Source organism: Pan troglodytes, chromosome 15 (assembly GCF_028858775.2).
Source record: "Pan troglodytes isolate AG18354 chromosome 15, NHGRI_mPanTro3-v2.0_pri, whole genome shotgun sequence".
NCBI classification, from domain to species: Eukaryota; Metazoa; Chordata; class Mammalia; order Primates; family Hominidae; genus Pan; species Pan troglodytes.
Genome location: NC_072413.2, coordinates 28,835,516 through 28,859,547, shown reverse-complemented (window position 1 = coordinate 28,859,547; position 24,032 = coordinate 28,835,516). Strand labels below are relative to the sequence as shown.

The 24,032-nt window shown below is 35.6% G+C and overlaps 1 protein-coding gene across 6 annotated transcripts in view; it reads right to left on the bottom strand.

Annotated features, from left to right (window-relative positions):
- Positions 1-24,032, bottom strand: part of G2E3 (G2/M-phase specific E3 ubiquitin protein ligase) — a 60,804-nt gene that overhangs the window by 14,763 nt on the left and 22,009 nt on the right. For 2 of the 6 annotated variants that reach the window (XM_016925787.4, XM_063792737.1), the window contains exons 2-11: positions 23,801-23,884; positions 23,632-23,672; positions 17,929-18,026; positions 15,268-15,369; positions 12,306-12,430; positions 11,124-11,289; positions 7,258-7,364; positions 6,185-6,301; positions 2,889-3,013; positions 2,652-2,784 (exon numbers count right to left, since the gene is read on the bottom strand). In XM_016925787.4, coding sequence (XP_016781276.2) covers positions 2,652-2,784; positions 2,889-3,013; positions 6,185-6,301; positions 7,258-7,364; positions 11,124-11,289; positions 12,306-12,430; positions 15,268-15,369; positions 17,929-18,026; positions 23,632-23,668 — 1,010 coding nt within the window. In that variant the 5' untranslated portion in view covers positions 23,669-23,672; positions 23,801-23,884. 6 annotated transcript variants of the gene reach the window in all.

Sequence of the window (24,032 nt, the reverse complement as noted above, 5' to 3'; positions counted from 1 at the left end):
CTTCACATTTACTATGTCCTTTTTTAAAAAAAGCAAATGTAATCTCTCCTTACTATATAAGAAAATGTCTTTGAGAGATTACACAATATATTTTAAATCATAAAGTCATAATTAACAGTAGAGCTAATATTATAAACAGAATTCACAATTCCTAAAATAGTACGTTTTAGTCTAGATCAGTAAGTCACAAAGTGTGCTCCCAGACCAGCAGCAGCAGCAGCAGCAGCATTACCCCAGAACTTGTTAGAAATGCAAATTACTGAGCCCTACAGCGCACCTATAGAATCAGAACCTGTTGGCATGAAGCCCAGCAATCTGTTTTAACAATCCAAGTGACGATATAAACCAGCTCAATCACTCCTTCCCTCAGTTTCTCCATCTGTAACTGGAATTAATGTTCTCAAAAATAATCTTGTTTTGGGCAATGCCCATGGATCATTTTCCATACCAAGTATGAATCTGTCCCACCCCAAGACGTTACAGTGCCCTAGTGTGGGCCAGGTTTTGCTTTTTCTTTTTTCTTATGATCCTCTCTTCATTAACTCATGTTGAATAAAAGCCAAAGTCCTTTGGAAGTAAGATAATTCTTCAAAAACATAAAAAAAGCATTTGCTTTTTTATAGCAGGTTGATTCCTTGCTCCTGCCTGGATCAGGGGAATGCTGATGCTATTCTTCTAAATATGACTGCATGTTAAAGCAGGAGCAAGAAGTCAAGCTTCCCTGGTGTAACATCTTTGGAAATCTCAATATTAAAATTATTTTAAAATAATGTGAACATCTATTTTGATACTAAAAGTATTATAACAATATTTGTAACAGATTTTTCAGTAGAGCTAACACAAGTGGCATAGTAAAACAGATATTCTTCACATTTTGAAAGAGTACTTAATATTCTACCTGTCTGCAAATCCAGTTATCAAATGTTTTCACAAAAATTCTCTTTACTATCTTCTAAGGTTTTAAACTTGAAACTTTTTAGAGACAAGGTCTTGCTGTGTCACTCAGGTGAGAGTATAGTGGCATGATCATAGCTCATTGCAGCTTGAACTCCTGGGCTCAAATGATCCTCCCACCTCAGCGTCTTGCCTAGCTAGGACTACAGGTGCACACCACCATACCTGGCTATTTTCTTAAAATATTTTTGTTGAGACAGAGTTTCGTAATATTGCCCAGACTGGTTTTGAACTCCAGAGTTCAAATGATCCTCCCACCTTAGCCTCCCAAACTGTTGGGATTACAGGTATGAGTCACATGCCCAGCCTGAAATTATTTTTAACAAGAAAGTATTTCATCATGCTTAGCGACTAATTTTCTACTTCTTCCCTATTGGGTAAAGCAAGGCTCTAAAAACTCTTTTGCAAATCTATATAAACTTAAAAATCTTAACTACAGCTGAACAAATACCCAACATTATAAAGACGTAAGTCCAGTCTTATTTAAATGTTTAAGATTTTGAAAGTAACTTATTATTTTGCTACCTTTTTTTTTTTGAGACAGAGTCTCGGCTCTGTCACCAGGCTGGAGTACAGTGGCGCGACCTTGGTTCACTGCAACCTCCGCCTCCTGGGTTCAAGCGATTCTCCTGCCTCAACCTCCCAAGTAGCTGGGACTACAGATGCACAACACTATGCCCAGCTAATTTTTGTATTTTTAATAGAGACGGGGTTTCACCATGTTGGCCAGGATGTTCTCAATCTCTTGACCTCGGGATCCGCCTGCCTAGGTTTCCCAAAGTGCTGGGATTACAGGCGTGAGCCACGATGCCCGGCCTATTTTGTCTCATGGGAACAGAAATTAATTTGATAATAGTACGTATGCCTTAAACTTTCTAAAGGGAAGAGCTGACATTTAGACTCCTGACATTGACAGTAAACAGGCAAACAATGATTATAACATCAAAAAATGGCAGGGCATAGTGGCTCACACCTGTAATCCCAACATTTTGGGAGGCAAAGGTGGGAGGACTACTTGAGACCAGGAGTTCAAGACCAGCCTGGGCAACATAGCAAGATGTCCATCTCTACAAAAATTTAAAAATTAGCCAAGCATGGTGGCATGCATCTGTAGTTCCAGCCACTTGGTAGGCTGAGGTGGGAGGATCACTTGTGCCCAGGAGGTCGGGGCTGCAGTGAGCCATGATCATGCCACTGTACTCCAGCCTAGGTAACAGAGCAAGACTTTATTTCTAAAAAAAAAGAAAAAAGAAAAAAAATTTCTATATTAAATAGGATTCTTTCCTTTTAATAAGGTGACACGGTATGCTTGATATTTTACTTTCCTGTCTTACTCTATAATCAAATAACATTTTAAGTACATTTTCCAGACCAGTGTTTTTCAAACTATCTTGAAAGTGATCTATAATAAAAAATATATTTTACATCATTACTCAGTACACAGAAAAATAATTAGGATAGATACACTTTTCCCACATATGATGCATTTTGGTATTTTGTATTCTATTCTATCTCATTTCATTTTCTTTAAAATGCTGGTTGCATTGATTTCATGATCAAATGTTGGGTCCTGAAGGTTGAAAAACATTCTTCTAGACTACTGTATGATCACCTAATATTCTAAATGTATATGGCATTTCCTATCATAATTTTCTCCAAATAGATTTTTATGTATTTCTCCAATTCAAAATACATACCTCAGTAGATCTTTACTCTGGGATCCAGGTGACTGTCTGGGTAATTTAGGTGATGACTCTTCCAACAAACAATCTGTAATCCCCACATTATTAGAGTTGGGTAATACATGTTTTTTGGCTTTTTGGAACTCTCCTACAGATTTAAATTTCCATGTTAGCATAATAGAGATATAGCTAAAAACTTTTAAATCATATACATTTAAATAAAAACTTTATTCAAAATTACAAAAAAATTACCTGAATTGTAGATAATACCCCTACATTCCAAACACTCCCAATTTTGCTCCCATGACCGTAATGAGGAGCAGGCTAAATGTGTGCCACTGGAACCACAACAGTGACAGCGCTTTATTTCCCATTTGCTGAGGACACAAAGAAAAGCAGAACTTACATTTTGTTATTATTCTAGTTTCAACCACTAGCAATGTCCACAGGGCCTGCCTTCTCCACACACAAACACGCACACACCCACCCAATCGATTTACTAAAGGAAGAAAAAGATTATCTGCTTCTCTAAATATCTCTAATGTAAAAACCAAAACTAACTTATCACACTCATATGCACATACAAAGAATATAAACAAATATTTTGTATGTATATGCACATACAAAGAATATAAACATCAGACAAAATATGACTAAGAGGGAGAAAATAAATTTTCCTTTCTACTTAGAGATGACTATGCTTACAGGGAGATTGCTGTGTCAGTGTGTCTGATATGGAAGAAACATTCAGTAAATTTCAAGGTGAGGAATATTTCCTAAAATAAGCTTGCTCAAACACCTCAGGTATTGTGCAGTTCAACAGAATCCAGATCTACCTGGCTCATATTTATATTCTCTGTCATCTGTTCCCAGCTCCATGTTTCCCCACTGTGTTATGTGGTGTATGCCAGTCCATATTCATATTTTCTCCATGACTACAAGTGTGGGCTGTAGTGTAGGGCTCCAGCCTTTTTGTTGGGTATGACTACGCCTTCTCTGTTTAGAAACAGATTTAGCTCCCCGTGTGTGTGAGTGGCAAGAGAGGTAACTAGATATCATCCCTACCCCAGAGGTGGGGGCATATCATCCCTCTGTGTGGGTGTGCATATGTTAATTTCTGTCCTGTGTATGTGTGTGTCTCTGCCCAGTGACAACAGTGCGGAGGAAGAAACAGCTAACCTAAGTGCTTATTATGCTCCAGGTCCAGTTCTTGCTGTGTTCATATGAAAAGTTTAATCCTCACAATTGTAGAAGGTAGAGAGAACCACTGTCACTTCCATTTTAAAGAGGAAATCAAGGCACAGAGGGGTCAATAACTTGTCCACTCAAGTTCACACTAGCCAAGTCTCAGAGTGAGGATTCCATTTCAGTTTATCTAGCTTCAGACACGCTCTTAAGCACTAACCATGCTGCCTTTCACTAAAACTGCCTTCTTCTCACTAGGATGAGAGGGCGTGAGATTACAAAACAGTCATTCAGATAGACAATATCTTTGTCCTGGAAAGAAGAGTTGTAGCTACTGATTGAGAGACCAATGGTATACAAGAAATACATATAGGTTAAGAACAGCCTAAAATAAATTTGAAAAATATCAATATTATGAATGTATTGCTTCTTAAAATTCTATATACATTATCTCATCTGTGCCTCAGCAAAACTCTTGAGGGAGATATTATTGGTGTTAACGAATGAATAATCAGGGTCACTAGATCAAGTAACACAGGCAAGAATACATGTTACTTGACACTTTCAATGAGATCTCTGCCTTCTAAGAATTTTTGGTTTAATAGCATTAAATTTAAATAACGCCAACTATATTGTAACAAGCACAATGAAGGGAACCCCTAGCCCAGAGTAGGGAATCAGGAATGAGGAGAGCTGCTTACAGGAAACTTTCCAGAGCAGGCTAGACCTCAGCTGAATCTTCACAATTAAGTACTGGCTGACTCAACCTTGTTTCATGAAACAAGGCTCCCAGTATTCTGCTCTATACACTGAGCTTACTATGTTAAGTAAGACTACATAACAGTGATAACAAATTATTGAAATTTCCTATATAAATTTTGTAAACTGGATTTGTTACTTATCCTACATCTTAAAAACTGAAGATATTCTTGGTTCCTACTATGCAACACAGTACACTGTACCTAAAATGCACAAAATGACTGTTGTAGAAAAGAGCCGTATCCACTGACATTACAAAAGAATAATCAATAAATTTCAAATGCCAAACCCTTTTTATGGTGGTCCAAAAGGAACAGTGCTAGATGAATCTAGTTAAATTACCCTCTAGAACAGTGCTGTCCAATAGAAATACAATGTAAACCATATATGTAATTTAAAATTTTCCAGTAGCCACATTAAAAAATATAAAAGTTAAATAACATATATTTTTATTTCCAAAATGTTATAATTTTGTTCAATATGTAATCTACATAAAAATTATTAACAAGAAATTTTAAGTTATTTGGTCATGTAAGTTCTTTAAGTCATAATAAAATAATATGACTATGGGCTGAAATGTGTCTCTCTCCACTTCATATGTTGAAGTAAATCCTAAGTCCTAGTACATCAGAAGGTGACTATATATGGAGATAAGGCCTTTTAAGAGGTAATTATGGCCGAGCGCAGTGGCTCATGCCTGTAATCCCAGCACTTTGGGAGGCCGAGGCGGGCAGATCACGAGGTCAGGCATTTGAGACCAGGCTGACCAACATGGTGAAACCCGATCTCTACTAAAAAATACAAAAATTAGCCAGGCATGGTGGCATGCGCCTGTAATCCCAACTACTTGGGAGGCTGAGGCAGGAGAACTGCTTGAACCCGGGAGGCAGAGGTTGCAGTGAGCTGAGATCATGCCACTGTACTCCAGTCTGGGCAACAGAGCAAGACTCCATCTCAAAACAAACAAACAAAAAAAAGAGGTAATTACAGTAAAATAAGGTCAGATAGGTGGGCCCTAAACCAAATGACTGGTGTTCTTATAAAAATAAAAGAGATTAGGACATAGACAACACACCAACAGAGGGACAACTCGTGTGAGGACATAGCTAGAACACAGCCATCTGCAAACCAAGGAGGGAGGCCTCAGAAAAAACCAAACCTGTCAATACCTTGATCTTAAACTTCCAGCCTCTAAAATTATGAGAAAATAAATTTATTTTAAGCCACCCAGTCTGTGGCATTTTGTTAATGGCAGCCCTAGTGAACTAAGTCTTTGGTATGTATTTATAGCACCCTTGCAATTTGGAAAAGGGAAATTTCAAGTGCTCAACAGCCACATGTGGCTAGTGGCCACCAGATAGGACAGTGTGGCTCTAGAAAATAGAGTCTCGTGATAAGACAACAGAGAAACAGGTTACAACTATACTAACTGCAAAAATTTCTCTGTAAACAGACGTAAATGTGCATTAGAAAATATCCCTCATCTCAATTTAAACTTCTAACATCCTAAGAGAAAAACTACGTTTCACTAACTATAAAACCTACTTTCTCAGCAGAAGGTTTAAACAAGGAACCACTAAGCACAACTGAACTTTCAGAAATACCTATCAGGTGCATTATAGTCTCGCCCTTCTTTGCAACGACATCTTCGAACATCACAACGCTCATAGTGCTGCAGAAGCTCTTGATAAGCGTTTTCCTCTAATTCCCAGGAAGCATCTCTATAAAAGAAGATATAAAATATGCTTTGACCTATAAATAATGTTACATAAGAGGATCAGGAATGAATCTAAAAATAAAAACCTTTTTTTTTTCTTGAGACGCAGTCTTGCTCTTTCGCCCAGGCTGGAGTACAGTGGTGCAATCTCAGGTCACTGCAACCTCCGCCTGCCGGGTTCAAGCAATTCTCCCTGCCTCAGCCTCCCAAGTAGCTGGGATTACAGGGGCCTGCCACCATGCCTGGCTAGTTTTTGTATTTTTTAGTAGAGACAGGGTTTCGCCATGTTGGCCAGGCTGGTCTTGAACTCCTGACCTTGGGTGATCTGCCCGCCTCGGCCTCCCAAAGTGAGGGGAGGGATTACAGGCGTGAGCCACCATGCCTCGCCTAAAATAAAAACTTCTATATACTTAGGAGAATAATAAAACTTGTCCTTTTCAGGATTCTCTTTAAGATATAAATCCATTAGTGTTATTTTATCATACAGTTAATTAGTCTCAATGAATTTTCACATGCTAAATGAAAAGTTAACAAGAAATTTTTTATAACACATTTTTCCAAATATTTCACTTTCAATTTTTAATTTTAAGTTCACTATCATTATTTCTGGATTCTTCATGTTTAAGTATTAAAAAAATTCTTACATATTTTAAATCACATCTTGATTCTCTTAATTTATACATTTTGAAGCCTATTATAAGTGTACAAAGTCAATCAATTAAAATTGGACATAGCTGAGCTACTTATAAAGAGATTATAAATCAATGAATGAGACATTTATGACACAGTCCCTGCTTTCCAAGAACTGGCCATCTGGGGGAGGAGGAGGTTTTGCATTTCACCATTTGAAATGGCTACCTGTCCATGCTCACTGAATCAGACATAAGTGATCATTTCCATTGCTATTAAATCCTACATTTAAAATATCTTTTTTTTATCATAAGGCTAAATGTTACTCACTTTTCAGGAATATGAATTCCCATTCTCAACATCTCTTTCTGAAAGATGTCACTATTATTGCATATTGTACACCTAAAGAAAAACACTCCCGCATTTATTGCTTGAACCTACAGTGGAAAATAAAAAGTCTACTGTTAATGATTTAAATCTGTTATCAGGTGATGTATTATGTAACAGAACATGTGCTATTTTTAACAATATATTATGAAAACATTTTCTATGCTAGTGGGTTCTCAAACTTCGTCCTTATAAACTAAGTTATCCCACTGCTAAAATCTATAATTCTTTTTTCCCCCAATGGTTAAAAAAAAAGCTAATTAATACTTAGCTTTACATCACCCATATATTTTTTTCAATCTTATTGTGCAATGTCATTTTACTTACTGTGTAATGTTACTAAATGTTGTGTTGCCCTTTAAAATGTGAGAAAAAAATGAAACTCCTGAGTTATCTCATCTAGAAATGGGGTTTTAATGTTACATAAAAATCATCACTGGTTCTGTTTTTAACTCAATCTCTAAGATAGCTTTCTTCCCAAAACGGGAGAAGTATAAAACCTATCCTCATTGCTATAGCAAATACAGATACAGAAGCACCAGACAGAGGGTACTCAGAAGGAAACAGGAAACTGTAAGCCTACTGGAAAGAAGAGCCAGTCCCCAGTAAAAACTAGTAGCATGCATTTATTTAACAGATAGTTAACTCCTGCTTTATAGATGCCAAACACCATGCTATGTACCAAAAATACAAACAACATTTGGTATTATGTACCAAAAAACATGACAGATTCGACTTCAAGGAATTCTAGTGAGTAGGTATACAGGTATAAAACCACAATACTGTGTAAAAGTATGTGAGTATTTTAACTATACACATGAAAGAAACAAGAAGGAGTACCTAAGTCTATACTGATAATTATGTCAGAGGGTTAGTAAAGCAAAAGCTAAGTTTAGAAGAAGAAATAGAGGTTTGCCAGGAAAATAGGACAAAAGACATTCCAAGGATGGGGAATAATATATATGAAGTTTCCCCGGCAAGAGAGAGAATGTGTAATTAGGAAAATACAATTAATAATATAGTTAAGGATTACATTCTTGCCAAACTGAACTAAGTAGAGGCTAGGTAGGTAAGTTAAAGCCAGTAGTATGAAGAATAAATTGATAGGGACTAAGGCCCCAGCGAAAGACCAACTAGTGGTCTCCTACCAAAAAGAATGTCTGAAATTAAAGCAGTGAGAGCAGGATTACAATAAAAAGGATACACAGAATATACTAAGTAGACTTGATTACACTTGGGGAATGATTTACGGATGGTGAAGAGAGAAGCTAATAAAGAGGATTCCAGGTTCAGACAATTAGCAAGTGACACACACACACACACACACACACACACACACCCATATAAGGGAGGGAAACAACAGGTTATTGAAATCTCTGAACCTAAAGGATATTTGAGCAATTGCAGACAGATGCCAAGATCTTTAACTAAATATGGTATACGATAAAAGGAAGTATCTGGTATAGAGGAGAAAAAACAGGATAAGACACATGGAAGATACCAACAGGACTAGAGCAATGATGGAAAAATCCAAGCTGAACAAAAATAGTGACAATTCTGTAGACACAGAGTGGAAAGTTTTTACCAGTTTTTTTGATAGCAATCTCTAGTCTCTTCTCCCAAAATCCCAATGTATATTATTTGTAGTGGTTACAAATAATGACATTTGTTTAACCACATACAGCTATCTAGATTGGATAAGACTCCATATGTTATTTCAGTTAAGACCGATACCAGAGTACAAAAGTTACTGGAACTCCTTTAGAGAGAGTGACTCAAGAATTAGCCCCATCCTTAGTATGCTCTAATCGAGTATAATAATAATTGCTTAGTGGTATTTCTTACATCATAGACAGGTGTCCATGTGGCTGTGATCTTCAGTTATATTTGCATAAAGTAGACCTAGTCTTTTTTGTTAGTAATATTATTTCTACTTTTTTAACGACAAAATTAAAACTCAGTATTTTCAGAGTGTTCACAAAAGGCCTTAATGATACCAGGTCAAGTATGAGAACCTTTCTTTGCTTAATTATTAACAAATAAATGAGAAAAATCTTATGAAAAATAACATACTGCTACAAAATTAACAAGATGACACATTTGGCAGCAATTATATTCATCCAAATACAAACCCTTAATTAAAACAAATTACTTTTTAAAGATTCTCATATAATATGAACAGGTAAGGATAACACTTCACAATGTTGTTTATTAACTGCACTCTCTAGGATCCTTTTATAAACACCTCTTTGCAAGTATTAACCGAATTTCTAATATTTCCCCAACAAAACAGGCTTCATCCTGCATTTTTTTTAAAGACAGAATCTTGCTCTGTCACCCAGACAGGAGTGCAGTGGTGCTATCTCAGCACACCGCAACCTCTACCTCCGGGGTTCAAGCGATTCTCCTGCCTCAGCCTCCTGAGTAGCTGGGATCACAGGTGTGCACCACCATGCCCAGCTAATGTTTTTTTTTTTTGTATTTTTAGTAGAGAAAGGGTTTCACCATGTTAGCCATGCTGGTCTTGAACTCCTGACCTCAGGTGATCTGCCCTCCTCGGCCTCCCAGAATGCTGGGATTACAGGCATGAGCCACTGTGCCCTGCCTTCATCCTGCACTTTTAACTGAATAATCCTAAGTATAAAAGTTCAAGGTCCATACAAAAAAAAAAAGGTATCAGTCAAACTTTACTACTTTTAGTACTGTTAGTATTTTTAAGACTTTATTGAAATAAGAGAATTTACATCTTTTTTTTTTTTGAGATGGAGTCTCGCTCTGTGGCCCAGGCTGGAATGCAGTGGTGCCATCTTGGCTCAGTGCAAGCTCCGTCTTCCGGGTTCACGCCATTCTCCCGCCTCAGCCTCCCTAGTAGCTGGGACTACAGGCACCCGCCACCATGCCCGGCTAATTTTTTTTTTGTATTTTTAGTAGAGACGGGGTTTCACCGTGTTAGCCAGGATGGTCTTGATCTCCTGACCTCGTGATCCACCCTCCTCGGCCTCCCAAAGTGCTGGGATTACAGGTGTGAGCCACCACACCCGGCCTACATCTTTTAACTTTTAAAAATATGTCTGTGGACAATTAGTAATAATAACCTTTCATTTTAATAAACAATAATAAACTTTAAAAAACAGTATTAAACTTAAGTTCATCAGCTGGCACTTTCACATGTACATATTACATATTTGATGTTACTAATAACTGGAATCTTTTTCAAGTTTTCAAGTATTTTCAGAATCAAAGAATTATTAAATTGTCTAATGTTGTGTCTTATATTCTATTTACTTGAAAAGTAGTAATAAGGTTTGATACATAAGATGACTCTCAAAGAACCAATATTTTTAATTAATTGACAGTAATCAGCTCCCTGTTAAGAAGTTATGGTAAAGTGTTTACCATAGGGAAGAAAAGCCTACTAATGTTTAAATATCTTAACTTGCTATCAAGCTTCTTATCATTTCAAATATCCTGGTTTTCCAGCATAAATATGTAAATGAAACTTAGGAATTAAAATCTAGTTTATTCCTTGTGAAATCAAACAAAATCCTTAGGTAAAAACAACAAAATTCTTTAAGTATAAATATACATTAAAAAGTTTCATCTGAAGTATTTATTGAATGTTAATTGTATACTTAAATAGGGTGAATTTTGTATGTAAAATGTGCTTCAAATTAAGTGCTTTAAAGCTGTTTTAAAAGTAACAAGTAGTAAGAGGTAATATACACATCAATTCTTTCTAATTTAAAATTTAAATCAGCAAGCCATAATTTTATATCAATCAGAGAAAGCTTACAAAATATGTATCTTACCTGTAAACAGTCTCTATGAAACCAAGCGTTCTTACAACAAGGACTTCGTAATATGTTATAACTTGGAATAGGCTCAATAAATTCCAAGCAAATGGTGCATGGTAAGGACTCTCTATAATTATTAGATGTAATTATTTGAACAGGTCGATGGTCCCAACAAAATGACCTAAAAATGTAAATTATTTTTAAAAAATCTCATGAACTGCAAAGCAAAACTTGGAAAACACTGTAATTCACATATATAAAATGAAATTCATTTGTGTCTGTCTCATAATTCACCTACAACAGACTGGAGCCTTGGCACTAAAAATTAAGTCTCACAATCTATGACCAAGGAGAGAGCTGGACCTTCGAAATCTGAACTTTTCTGGTAGTGAGACTTACTTATACAGAATTTCAGAAACTAATAATTATGTTGAGAATCCTGTGTAATATTGTCAGCAATACAGTATATACAAATGGGTGCATACGTTGTGCTCAAAATCGTATAAAATTAAGGGAGGCAGGAACTTACGCCTAAAAAATAGTTTAGTCATATAACACATAAAATGCAATTAATAACCTATTCCCAATTCACTTTATTTCCATTTGTATTTTCTAAACTGTAGTTTTCTTACATGATAACAATCCATTAAATAGGTCAAAAACACAACTACTAAAAGAAATAGAATACTTATGATACCAAAAGTCAAAATTCATAAAACCTTGATGTTTAAAGTTGTACTCAGGAAGCAAATATTTTCAGGGGTATCCTAGGGCATAATATTTACTTTGTGTACTCAATCAAATTTACATGCCTTTGATTTACTCAGTGAGAAATGCATACAGCCCTGTGAAGAATAAGTCGACAATAATTCTAAAGAGTGACACAGAAATCTAGAATTATGTAAAGGTGGAGATTTTCACTGAATTATGGATAAATTAACAATTTCATGTTATATCCAAAAGCTGAAAATTGAAAATGAAAGCTAATCATTAGGTCCATCCTAGACATGGTAATTCTCAAGACTTGGCACATAGAAATGACCCCATAAGGGTGGGCGGGAGGGTAATACATATAATGTTATCTCTAAACTCTGATGCTCTAAACAGAAAATTTATTGTAGTATTATATCATTGGGATATGTATTTTCCACTATTCTTTAACATTGAACTTTCATATTTAACAGTTAAATAACTCACGCAAAATTGCCAGTAAACTGGAAAATACATTCTCTCTGAAGTCCACATGGGAAATGATAACTTCGTTTACATCGGGGTGCAACACATCCAATTGAAGCACCATTTTTCTTGCAAACACAGCATTTCTAGAAGAGTATGTGAAAATAGGGGTCACAACATAAAAAATCTGAGTATTATAATATGATCAAGACATAAATAAATACTCCTGGTGGGGAATGTGAAAATTATTTCATCATGTAACAGCTGTGGTAAGGGTATATTAAATAAATTTCCTGAAAAACTGTTCTACCCAGAAACAATCTAAAGACACCAAAGATTCACTCCTATAACAATTTCGATAAAGAAAACATCTCTAGCCTAACATGTGGATAAGACAGAGAAGCCCCTTTTCCTTCCTACTAAAATATTTTAAACTGAAGGGTTTATAAACATAAAAGCTATATACATAAACACCTCATTGAAATCTCAAGAGAAAGCACATAAATTAGGCAATACTCACCAAGAAGAATAGGAAAATACTATAAACCAATTTGTAAAAAAATGGCTAAGATCACTCTATTCTGACCAAATGAAAAAGTGTTGAGACACCTACAGTGGATTTAGAGTGGTCTCCAAAAAGTTATGCTCAGGTCCCGACTCCCAGTACCTGTGAATGTGAACTTACTTGGAAATACGGTCTTTGCAGATGTAATTAAGTTAAGGATCTTGAGATCATCCTGGATTTAGGGTAGTCCTTAAATCAAATAACTGATGTCTTTACAAGAGAAAGGAGAGGGAGATTTAAGACACAGGCATATACAGAGAAAGGCTTGTGAAGATAGAAACAGATTGGAGTTATGCTGCCACAAGCCAAGGTACTCCAAAGGTTGCCAGCAGCCATGTGAAGCTAGGGGAGAAGCATGGAATCAATTCTCCCTTAGTGCCTCTAGAAGGAACCCTTTTGACACTTTGATTTACAATTCTGGCCTCCAGAATGGTGAGAGAATAAATTTGTTTTAAGCAGCCAATTTGCTATGGCAGCCCTAGGAAATGAATATACTACCAGTGCCGCTAACTGAAATGTAACAGTGGTACATAAATAGAAAAATTATTAAATGAATCAATCATTAGCAAAATACAGAACAGTACCTAAAACACCTTGGAACCCTTAAGATGGCAATTAAAATGGTCGCTGATTCAGGGATTACAGAGTTACTGCTGACCCCTCTGAGCACCACCTAGGTCACTGGAGAATACCTGCCAACCTGAAACTCTCCCAATGAACTGACAACAAGGAATTCTAGTTTGAGTTCACAAATGAGACTCTTCTTTTCAAGGGTTCACAATATACTTGGAGAGGATTCAGATGTTTTAAGAAAATAAGTACAGGTTGAATATCCCTAATCCAAAAATCTAAAATCCAAAATGCTTCAAAATAGGAAACTTTTTGAGTGCCAACATGATGCTCAAAGGAAATGCTCATTGGAACATTTTGGGTTTTGGATTTTCAGATTAGAGGTGCTCAACTGGTAAGCAAATATTCCTAAATCTGAAAAAAATTTCAAATCTAAAATTCTGGTTCCAAGCATTTTGGATAAGGGATATTCAATCTGTAGTTCCAAACCATAAGGGGACCTTTAGAGACCACCTTTTACCACAAGCTCACTATCACCAGGAAGTTTAGGAATTATGATACTAATATCTCACGTTTAACATCTCACGTAGTCCTTAGATTCATGCTCACCTTTCTCCCAAGGTTCTTCCTTGTGCCCTAGAACCTCTGTTTTTACCATTAACTCTCCTACCTTCTTGATATCTTCAAAAATAATTGCCTCCACTTCTTTGCCTCAACTAAAATAATAAATGTTTCTATGTGCTTCCCTTGTAGACCTTCTTGAATAAAGCTGCTTATTTTTCCATCCTCCTTAATTTCCAGACTTGACATGGGGTGGGACATGGACAGGGGCAGGAAAGGGGACAAAGAGAACATTATTTTAGTTCTCTGTCGAATATTATAGGCCACTACTTGATTTTCACACTTTGAAAAATTTGGACCTTTGAGCCTAATGACATTTACCCTTCTGTTATCTGCTAACTTCCTAGTCACTCCTCCACCTCAAGACTTTGGCATCTGTCAAAACAAAGTCTAAACAACTTCAGCATTTATGGGATAATCTTTCTTTGACATCTTCAACTATAATGTGTCAGTGTCCTTCATTTCCCCTCCAGTGTAATGATGAATCCCTTCATCACCCAAAATGCTCCCCCATGAAAATCATTAATGCCAGTATCACATTCTCTAAACAGAACTCCCTGTACTTCAAATCTTCTCATTCTTTCTCATTATTTTTACTTAGACAATATGGAGACGTTTCCCTGCATACAGCATAGTGGCTGTTATATAGAAGATGGACAAATGATAACTGAATGAGCAAGGAGTTAAAGTTTAGAATGCCTATCCTAGAGAATAGAAAAGGGTACTGAATATAATCACACAATGTTAGAGAAGGGTCAGGAGATATGGAGATCATGAATTGCCAGTCTGGAAAGCTGTGTAATTTCTAATTCAACCCAACATTCCAATCTCAGAAACTGAGGTATAAGAATAAAAAAGTAAATAGTTGGGTTGACTCAGGATCAAAGGTTTAGAGAACAGCAGAGTGGAGTTATGATCATAATTCTGATGGTCAGAGAAGATTGACCATCAGATCATAATTCTGATGGTCAATTCTGATGGACATGTTGGAATAAGATAAGGAAGTGAAGTCAGTATTGTCACATGTATTATCCAGGGTCAATTAAGCTTTCTTTAATGGGCAAAAATATAAACTGTCCTCCTAAAACTTACCATATTTAAATGACAAAATATGCATTGAAACCTATAATCAAAGTCATAAATTTCTAGTACAGAAACCGATAGAAAAGACTTCCCAAGTATTGACAATATTTATGACATTACTTAATAGTAAAATAATTTACTTACCAGTTTAGAAGCTCTATTCACTTCCTTCCTGATATCTTCTATTAGAAAACCATAAACTCCTTCTTCTTCTTTGCCTCTCTGCCAAATTCCACTTGACATCAACTATGAATATATTCTCAATTAGAAAATAGACTCTAAGAAACTAGTTGGGCATTAAAAAAATATATATCCATACTATTCAGTCTAATAAAAAGCAGACATAAAATGGCTCAAATTTCAAGTAGTTATCTATAGTAGTTATTTTTCATGGTCAAAGTAAGAGGCTACTTACATTGTTTGATTTAGAAGGCACTGTATATTATCAGTTTGTATATCCTAATTAGTTTCTAAAAGTATTCCAGGAAGTAACAGAAAAAGAAAGAAAAAGAAAAGATAGGAAAGAAGGCAGTGAGTGGTTAGGTGGGTTAGAGGAAGAAAAAAAGAAAGAAAGAACACCTACAATTAAGCTTAACAAAAAGGAGTGGTGAATACAGATGGAGACAATTCAGATTAATTCAGTGACATTTCAGGCTAACTCTAAATCTAGCTGAATTCTGAATCATTAAGGCTTTATTTACAAGAAAACCTATTGAACCCTAGTTAACATAAATGTTTGATTTTAAAAAGTTTCCTTAACCCCCAATGTGACAGTAATAAATGTTTGACTTTTTAAAAATTTGACTTAAGCTTCATTGTTTATACATGTTAAGAAAGCCTGAATCAGAAAAAGTGTAGAATGTGAATAAGAAATCCTGGCTTGCAAGCCAGGCTCTGCTGAAACTTCTGGAACCCTAGGCAAGTATTAATGTCTCAAACCTTAAACATGAAAATAAAAACACTGGATTAGACTATATCTAAGTCTCTTTCTGCTCTAGCATTCCATTACCATTTGTAATATCACTATACTTTTCTGTTCGTAATGAAATAGAATATTAAAAGGGTTAAGTCTGGGGTCAGTACTTTTTTTTTTAAAGTATTATATTCATTGAATAAGACAGAACATAAGAGAAATTTTGATCTGATCAACTTAAATGTATTACATAATTCGAAAACACCACGTAGAGCAAATTTGTGATTAGAATTTTAACCAGTATATCGTAAAGAAAAACAAGTGATAACAAGTGACACACACTAAGAATTTGTTATGAAAACATAACCTGCAGACAGATAAAATGGCTCTCCTAATTCTACTGCATAAAAAGTAAAATAATACTTTTTATTTTACTTTTTATAGAAAAAAATAAAATAATCCTTTTACTTTACAGAAAAGTAAAATAATCCTTTCCTGACTGAAAAAAAAGTAAAATAAACTTACAAAAATGAAAAGATTTTCTTTTTACTGCAAAACATAATCGTCTGTAACTTATAAACATATTTGGAATGACAACTTCATGTTCTCTTATAAATAAGCTCCCAGGCCAGTCTACTACTCTATTTAACCTATGAGGTACTGAGGCACAAGACTGTAGTCTTAGAGGACCAAGGAATACTTCAGGTGGTTTCTCAAAGAAGCACTGAAATAATTTTAACATGGATGGTGGTAGATTTGAAAATATGTCCACAATTTGTTGATACTTCAAGAAGTGGGGCTTAATTCCTCTTGAGTGTGGGCTACTAGACTTAATGATTTGTTTCTAATAGAATAAAGCAAAAGTGACATTAGTGTGTGGCTGTGATGACTAGGTCATATGGTTCCATCTTGATTTCTCTCTGTCTCTCTCTCTCATCACTTGCTTTGGGAGAAGCCAGATGCCATGCCACGAGTAGCCTTATTTACTAAGAGGCCCAGGAGGTAAGGAGCTGAGGTTTCCTGACGCTAGCTAGGAGAAATTGAGGCCAAAAGCCACATGACAGAGCCATCAGAGGTGAATGGATCCTGCAACCTAGTAAAGTCTTCAGCTGTAATCTGACATCTCAATGATAATCTCATGAGACTCTGAGCCTCAACTATCCAGCGCAGCCAAATTCCTGACCCTCAGATACTATGTGAGATGACAAACGTTTTATCTGCTAAATTTCAGAATAATTTTTTAAGCAGCAGATAACTATATAGTATCAAGAAACACTGTATGTACTAATGCAAGCCTGGCATGCTAAGGTAGTAATGTGCCACTAATATCTTAAGGCACGAATTCAGTGAGGTGAGAAATTGGTGGAGGGGGAACAAAGGGAGACTAATTCTGAGTATGAAATCACTCGTTTGCTTTCTTCTGAGTGATACATAAAGTAAGTGGTTTCCTTTTCCAAAAATATTTATTACCTTTAGCCAAGACGTTTCTTTTCAGGTTCTGTGTGAAATAAAATACTTTTATTCTACTCCCTGAACCCTCAAACAAGTCTTTTCTCAGATTTATCACTAGCAACAAATGAAATAAGAAAGTGGTAAAAGAAATACCTCCTTTATAGACCTAATCATTTTTTCCTTTTTTCACTTAGGCCTTAAACAGGAAGAAAGAAAAACAAACAAACAAACAAGAAATAATGATAGGTCTTTATATGTACTAAGTAACTTCAGAATCTTAGAATTCAATATCAAAAAACAAAATGTCTATTTTTAGAGATAGACAAAATGAGATCTGGAGAAGTTAAATGACTTATCCAATTCTCAGAAATCAGTGTCAGAATCTTACTATCTTCTTTAGAACACCAAATTTCTAGAATTTAATTATAAATTATACTCACCAAACAGTAGTAATGTACAGTGAGATTCCATTTCTCCTTAGTTTTCTTTTCTCCGTATTTATTAGGACAGTCATCATTTTTTCGACAGAAAACACAAGCTAACATTGAAAAAGTAAATAGATATAAAAATATATTTAAATATTTCAAAAAAACCCTATGGAATTGGTGCTTCTCTAAATTTCTGTGTTAAATTCTTTCTGAGAGAGCAAATCATATAATATTGATATCAGTAACTTAAAATTTCCAATACCTACTTCTGAAACATTAATGTAACTTTATGTTCTTCACCAGTCTTTAATGATGAATTTCAGTGTGTAGTTAAAATGGCAATTTATGAAGTAACATCACTGAAAATGACACACTGGGGAACTACAAAACTCTGATTAAACTGCCAAAAACTGTTAGAATTAACTTTTTAGAAGCTGTACAATCTAAATAAAAACTTACAAAAATTAGGAGAATGCTTAATGAAGAAACAAACTACTAATTTTGATGAGAACATCTTAACTTACCCACCTACCATTCCCCACTGCCCAGCTGGGCAGTGGTCTTGGGGTGGCCCATGTTCCTGGTGCAGATTACTGGTCCAAGAGGGGGTAAAATGGACCTTGTTCTTTAAAAAATGTGATTGTTTTGACCTGTATGATGGCTCCCTGAGGGATGAGCTCAGATGCTTGCCTTTCTTTCACCTGCCTCAGAACTTTCTCAGGGCTGGAGCCTCTGCTGTTTGTCAAAAAACATTTGAAACAAATATACTAGCTGTAGCAGCCTAGGACAAGGGATAACAGATAGGGAAAGCAGCAGATAGACTGAAAGCCATAGGAAAGAAGAAACTGGGAAAAGAGGGTACATGAGGGAATAAAAATTTGGAAAACCTTCTGCATAATAACTGGAGAATCTAGAAGTCCACATGCATGCCCAGAGATGTACACATACTCAGAAATGACCCAAGAAATCCTAAGCTCTCACCTCTGGCTGATGTTTAGGCTCATGCAAGCCTATGTTAAAAAAGAAAATCCCAAATCAACAACCTACTTTTACAATTTAAAGAACTAGAAAAAAAGAAGAAACTAAACCCAAAGCTAGCAGAAGAAACAAAAAAATATAGAGTAGATATAATCAAAATAGAGAATGGAAAAACAATAGAGGGAGTAAAAAAAAAAAAGTTGGTTCTTTTTAAAGATCAACAAAACTGATAAACCTTTAACTAGACTAACCAAAAAAAAAAAAAAAAAAAAGGGGAGAAGATTAAAAACTTACAACAAAACTACAGTAAGCAAAACAGTGTGGTAGTGACATAAGGATAAACATATAGATCAATGAAAAAGAAGAGTCCAGAAATAAATATATACATCTATGGTCAAATGATTTTCAACAAGAGTGCCAAGACCATTCAATGGTGAAAGAATAGTCTCTTCAACAAATAGTGCTGGGACAATTAGCTCCTTACATGCAAAAGAACATAGATGAACCCCTACCTCACACCATATATACAAATTAATTAAAAACCAGCCAAGGATCTAACAATAAAATTCTTAGCAGAAAGAATAAGGGTAAATCTGTGTGACTTTGGATTTGGCAATGGCTTCTCAGAGTTCACATGATACTAAAAGCACAGGTAACAAAACAAAAAAAATGATAATTGGACTTCATTAAAATGTAAAACTTTTGTGACTCAAAGGACACTATTGTCTGGGTACAGTGGCTCATGCCTATAATCCTAGCACTTTGGGAGGCCCAGGCGGGCAGATCACAAGGTCAGGAGTTCGAGACCAGCCTGGCCAACATGGTGAAACCCCATCTCTACTAAAAAAAAAATACAAAAATTAGCTGGGCATGGTGGTGTGTGCCTGTAATCCCAGCTACTCGGGAGGCTGAGGAAGAAGAATTGCTTGAACCTGGGAGGTGGAGGTTGCAGTGGTGAGCCAAGATTGTGTGACCGCACTCCAGCCTGGGCGACAGAGCAAGACTCCGTCTCAAAAAAAAAAAAAAGACACTATCAAGAGAGTGAAAGACACTCTACACATCTAAAGGTCTAGTAGCCAGGATGCATTAAAAAAACTCTGATAACAACAAAATCACCAACAATCCAATTTAAAAATAGGCACTAGATTTGAATAGACATTTCTCCAAAGATATACAAAGAGCCATTAAACACATTAAAAGATGCTTAATATCACTGGTCAGCAGTCAACAGAGAAATGTAAATAATAACCACAGTGAGATACCACTTCACACTCACAAGGATAGCTGTAATCAAAATGTCTGACAATAACAAGTATTGACAAAGGACTGGAAAAAATCAAAACCATCACACACTGCTGGTAGAAATATAAAATGATGTAGAGCTTTGGGAAATAGTCCAGCAGTTCTTCAAAATTTAAACAAAGAGTTACCATATGACACAGTAATTCTATTCCTGGATATACATACCAAAGAACTGAAAACAGATGTTCACACAAATACTTGTAAACTAATGTTCATAGCAGCACTGTTCACAATAGCTAAGCAGAAACAAGCCAAATGTCCATCAAAGGATGGATAAGTGGATAAACAAAATATGGTATGCCCATATGATGGAATATTATTCAGCAATAAAAAGGATGAAAGTAGTAATACATGCTACAGCATGAATAAACCTAGAAATATTATGCTAAGTGAAAGAAGTCAAACACACACAAAGGGTCACAATATTACTCAATTTACTTATGGATTACTTTATCGAACATAAGTAAATCCACAGGGACACACAAAAAGCAGATTAGTGGTTACCAGGGGCTGGGGACATGGAAAATGAGGGGTGACTACTTAATAGGTACAGAGTTTCCTTTGAGGGCGATTAAAATGTTTTAGAACTAGATAGTGGTGATGGTTTCACAACATTGTAAATGTACTAAATGCCACCAAACTGTATATCTCAAAATAGTTAAAGTATGAATTTTATGCCTATTTTATCCACCCCTCCCAACACACACAAAAATACAACTTGAAGAGTCAGACAGACCTGAGTTAAGACTCAACTAATGCTTTTTTAGAAAACTGTATATACTTACAATGTTTAGCACGATGTTTTGATATATGTACATATTGTGGAACAGCTAAATGGAGCTAATTATCATATGCATTACTTCACATATTTACCACTTGTGGTGAGAATACTTAAAATTTACTAATTTTCAAGTATACAATACATTGTTATCAACTATAGTCACCATGTTGTACAACAGATCTCTTGAACTTATTCCACCAGTCTATTATAAAATTTTGTATCCCTTCACCAACATCTCCCAATCCTCCCAACCACTGGTAACCAGCACTATACCGTTTCTATGAGTTTGACTTTTTTATATTCCACACATAAGGGAGATTATGCAGTATTGTCTTTCCATGACTAGCTTACTTCACTAGTGGTTTATGACTCCATTTCCTCATCATAAAAATGAGGATAATAGTACCTACCTCAAACTATGCCTTAGTGAGGACTAAGTAAGACAGTGTATATTAAAATAATTAACAGGATATGACATATACATAGAACCGAATGTTAGTATAATAACTAATCTTTTCTGTTACATGTTTATTTATACAGAAAATTTTATTAAGATGCTAATGAAACAAGTTGAAAATCACTAGCTGAAAAGACAGGATCCCTAAGAAGTAGATCCCTACAAGATGAAGGGTGCTTGCATCTCTAAATGATTGCATACCGCAGAAACTCCCTAACTGCTCCATCTTCCTTAAACCATGCACACTGGACTGTAACCTGACCAAGCAATAAACTTCTCTTGTTTTAAACCAGTAAGATGTCAGGGTTTACCAGTTATGGAAACTAGTATTATTTACCTTGAATAATACATGTAATCAAGAATAGATGTCACATGTTAAAAGGTATTATATTTGTTAATAGGCTGCTCACCAAATAGATTCTAGAACTGAAAAGAAATAAGATGAGCTCGTATTTAATATAGTGAAATAGCCTAACTACTCTGCCCTCCCTCACTCTGGTTTAAAGGGATAAGTCATAACTCAAAGTATCTCTCCTAACCCTTTAAAAGATTTCAGCTCCTCTTCCTTCCCTTCCATACAAGGGAGCTGTTCACATTAACTCCAGCAAATTGCCATTTGTTCATATTGGACATTCTACACCAGTAAGCTCCACCTTAACTCCATCCCCAATACCTACACTTTTACCCGCAAGTGTACATAAAGCTCAAGAGAAAGAGGATTATGTAGAATTAGCTGAGTCGACAAAAGAGGAGTCCTTGTGAACTGGCTGAAACTATAGAAGAGGGGAAATTCTTGCCATGAACCCTGGATGGAGGTACATCTGCTGTATGCTGTGGACCTGTGGTTTTCCATTTGTTCCTCTCTCCCCCTGTCTCCCTCTACCCAGTATGGAGGGCCTTGAATGCAGAACAGACTAGGTTTCAGGCATGCATTTTTATAAGTAGATTATTTTTATATTCATTTGTACCTTCCTGCTTTTAATGTTTAAAATTTGGTAAAATTGTCCTGATTTCATTATATTTATTATTAAGATTGGTGTCTAGTGTAGTAAATGATACTGGTTTCTATTACAATAATGAAGTAAAGTTTCTACCTTAAATACATTCATGTAAATAAAGAAACAGTCCATCTTAGGAAAAAGTATCAATAGTAGATGTGTATTTGCATTTGGCAAATGCATAGAGGTAGTCCATGAAGTACTAAAAGTTTCAGAACTATTAGCATAGCTGACAGAAGGCAGGAGGTAGAAGCAGGGAAAGAAAGTAGAAGAGGTTTAGGAGCATAAATTTCCTTATCCAACATAATGTGGTGTCAAAAGATACTTTAAAAGTAATGATCAAGATATAGAGTTGTAAGAATAATATTTTAATTTTAGAGGGAATTTAAAAGGATCTAAAATACAGTGGATGAGGTAGAAGTGGCAGAAGAGTGTAATCATTTAAATTCCTCATATTTCATTGTAGCAAGACAACAGATACTGTTTATAATAAATGAAGAAAACAACAATTAAAAGCAAAGGTCAAAACGGACCGCATCTATTTGGGAAGATTGTTGTGAGCACGTAGAGGTAAGTTTTCCTTTTATTTTCTTTAACTTTTCTTCTTTTTTTTTGAGACAGGGTCTCGCTCTGTCACTTAGGCTGAAGTGTAGTGGTGCGATCCCTGCTCACTGCAACTTCTGCCTCCCGGGTTCAAGCGATTCTCCTGCCTCGGCCTAGCGAGTAGCTGGGATTACAGGCATGCGCCTCCTGGCTAATTTTTGTATTTTTAGCAGAGATGAGGTTTTGTCATGTTGGCCAGGCTGGTCTTGAACTCTTGACCTCAAGTGATTTGCCCGCTTCGGCCTCGTAAAGTGCTGGAATTGCAGGCGTGAGCCACTGCACCTGGCCAGTTTTCCTTTTCCTGTTAAACTTTTACACACTGTTTAAATTGTTCTCATCTGCATTTTTTCCTTTAAATAACTGTTTTATTGAGATACGAGCCATATCTTATATACATAAAATAAATATAAAATTTGGCAAATAAATTGCCTTCTGATAGGTTTTTGTTGAAATAAATATATGCAATATTATACTTTAGTACGTGGACATACAAACTAAGCTTCTGCCAGGGAATTCATTCCTCTTCAGTCCTAATGTTTAAGTAACATATTTAAAACACTCATTGTAATAAAATTATTTTAAATACAGTTACTTACCAAGGTTCTGTGAGTCACCAGGTTTACTTTCATTCATTTTACTAGGAAAAATAACATTAATACAGTCATCTTAATTGTAAAAGTCTCAAATTAACAACTTTTATTAAATGCAGTCAATGCATAATGACAAATAAGTCATCTAATACTCTAGTATTTAAATTTTTCTTACCTTTAATACATCTAAGATCAGTAGTTCTCAACTGGGGTGTTAAGAGTCGGGAACATTTTTTAAATTGAAGGGAATGTTTTTTAGCTGTCAAAACAATTAAGATGACCACTGGTATTTAATGGAAAGAGGCCAGGATTATAGGACATCTTGCAATGCTCCAAACAGTCCTACACAACAAACAATAGTCTAGACTTTCAAATTTCCATCTGGACATTCAAGTAGGTTAAAAAAA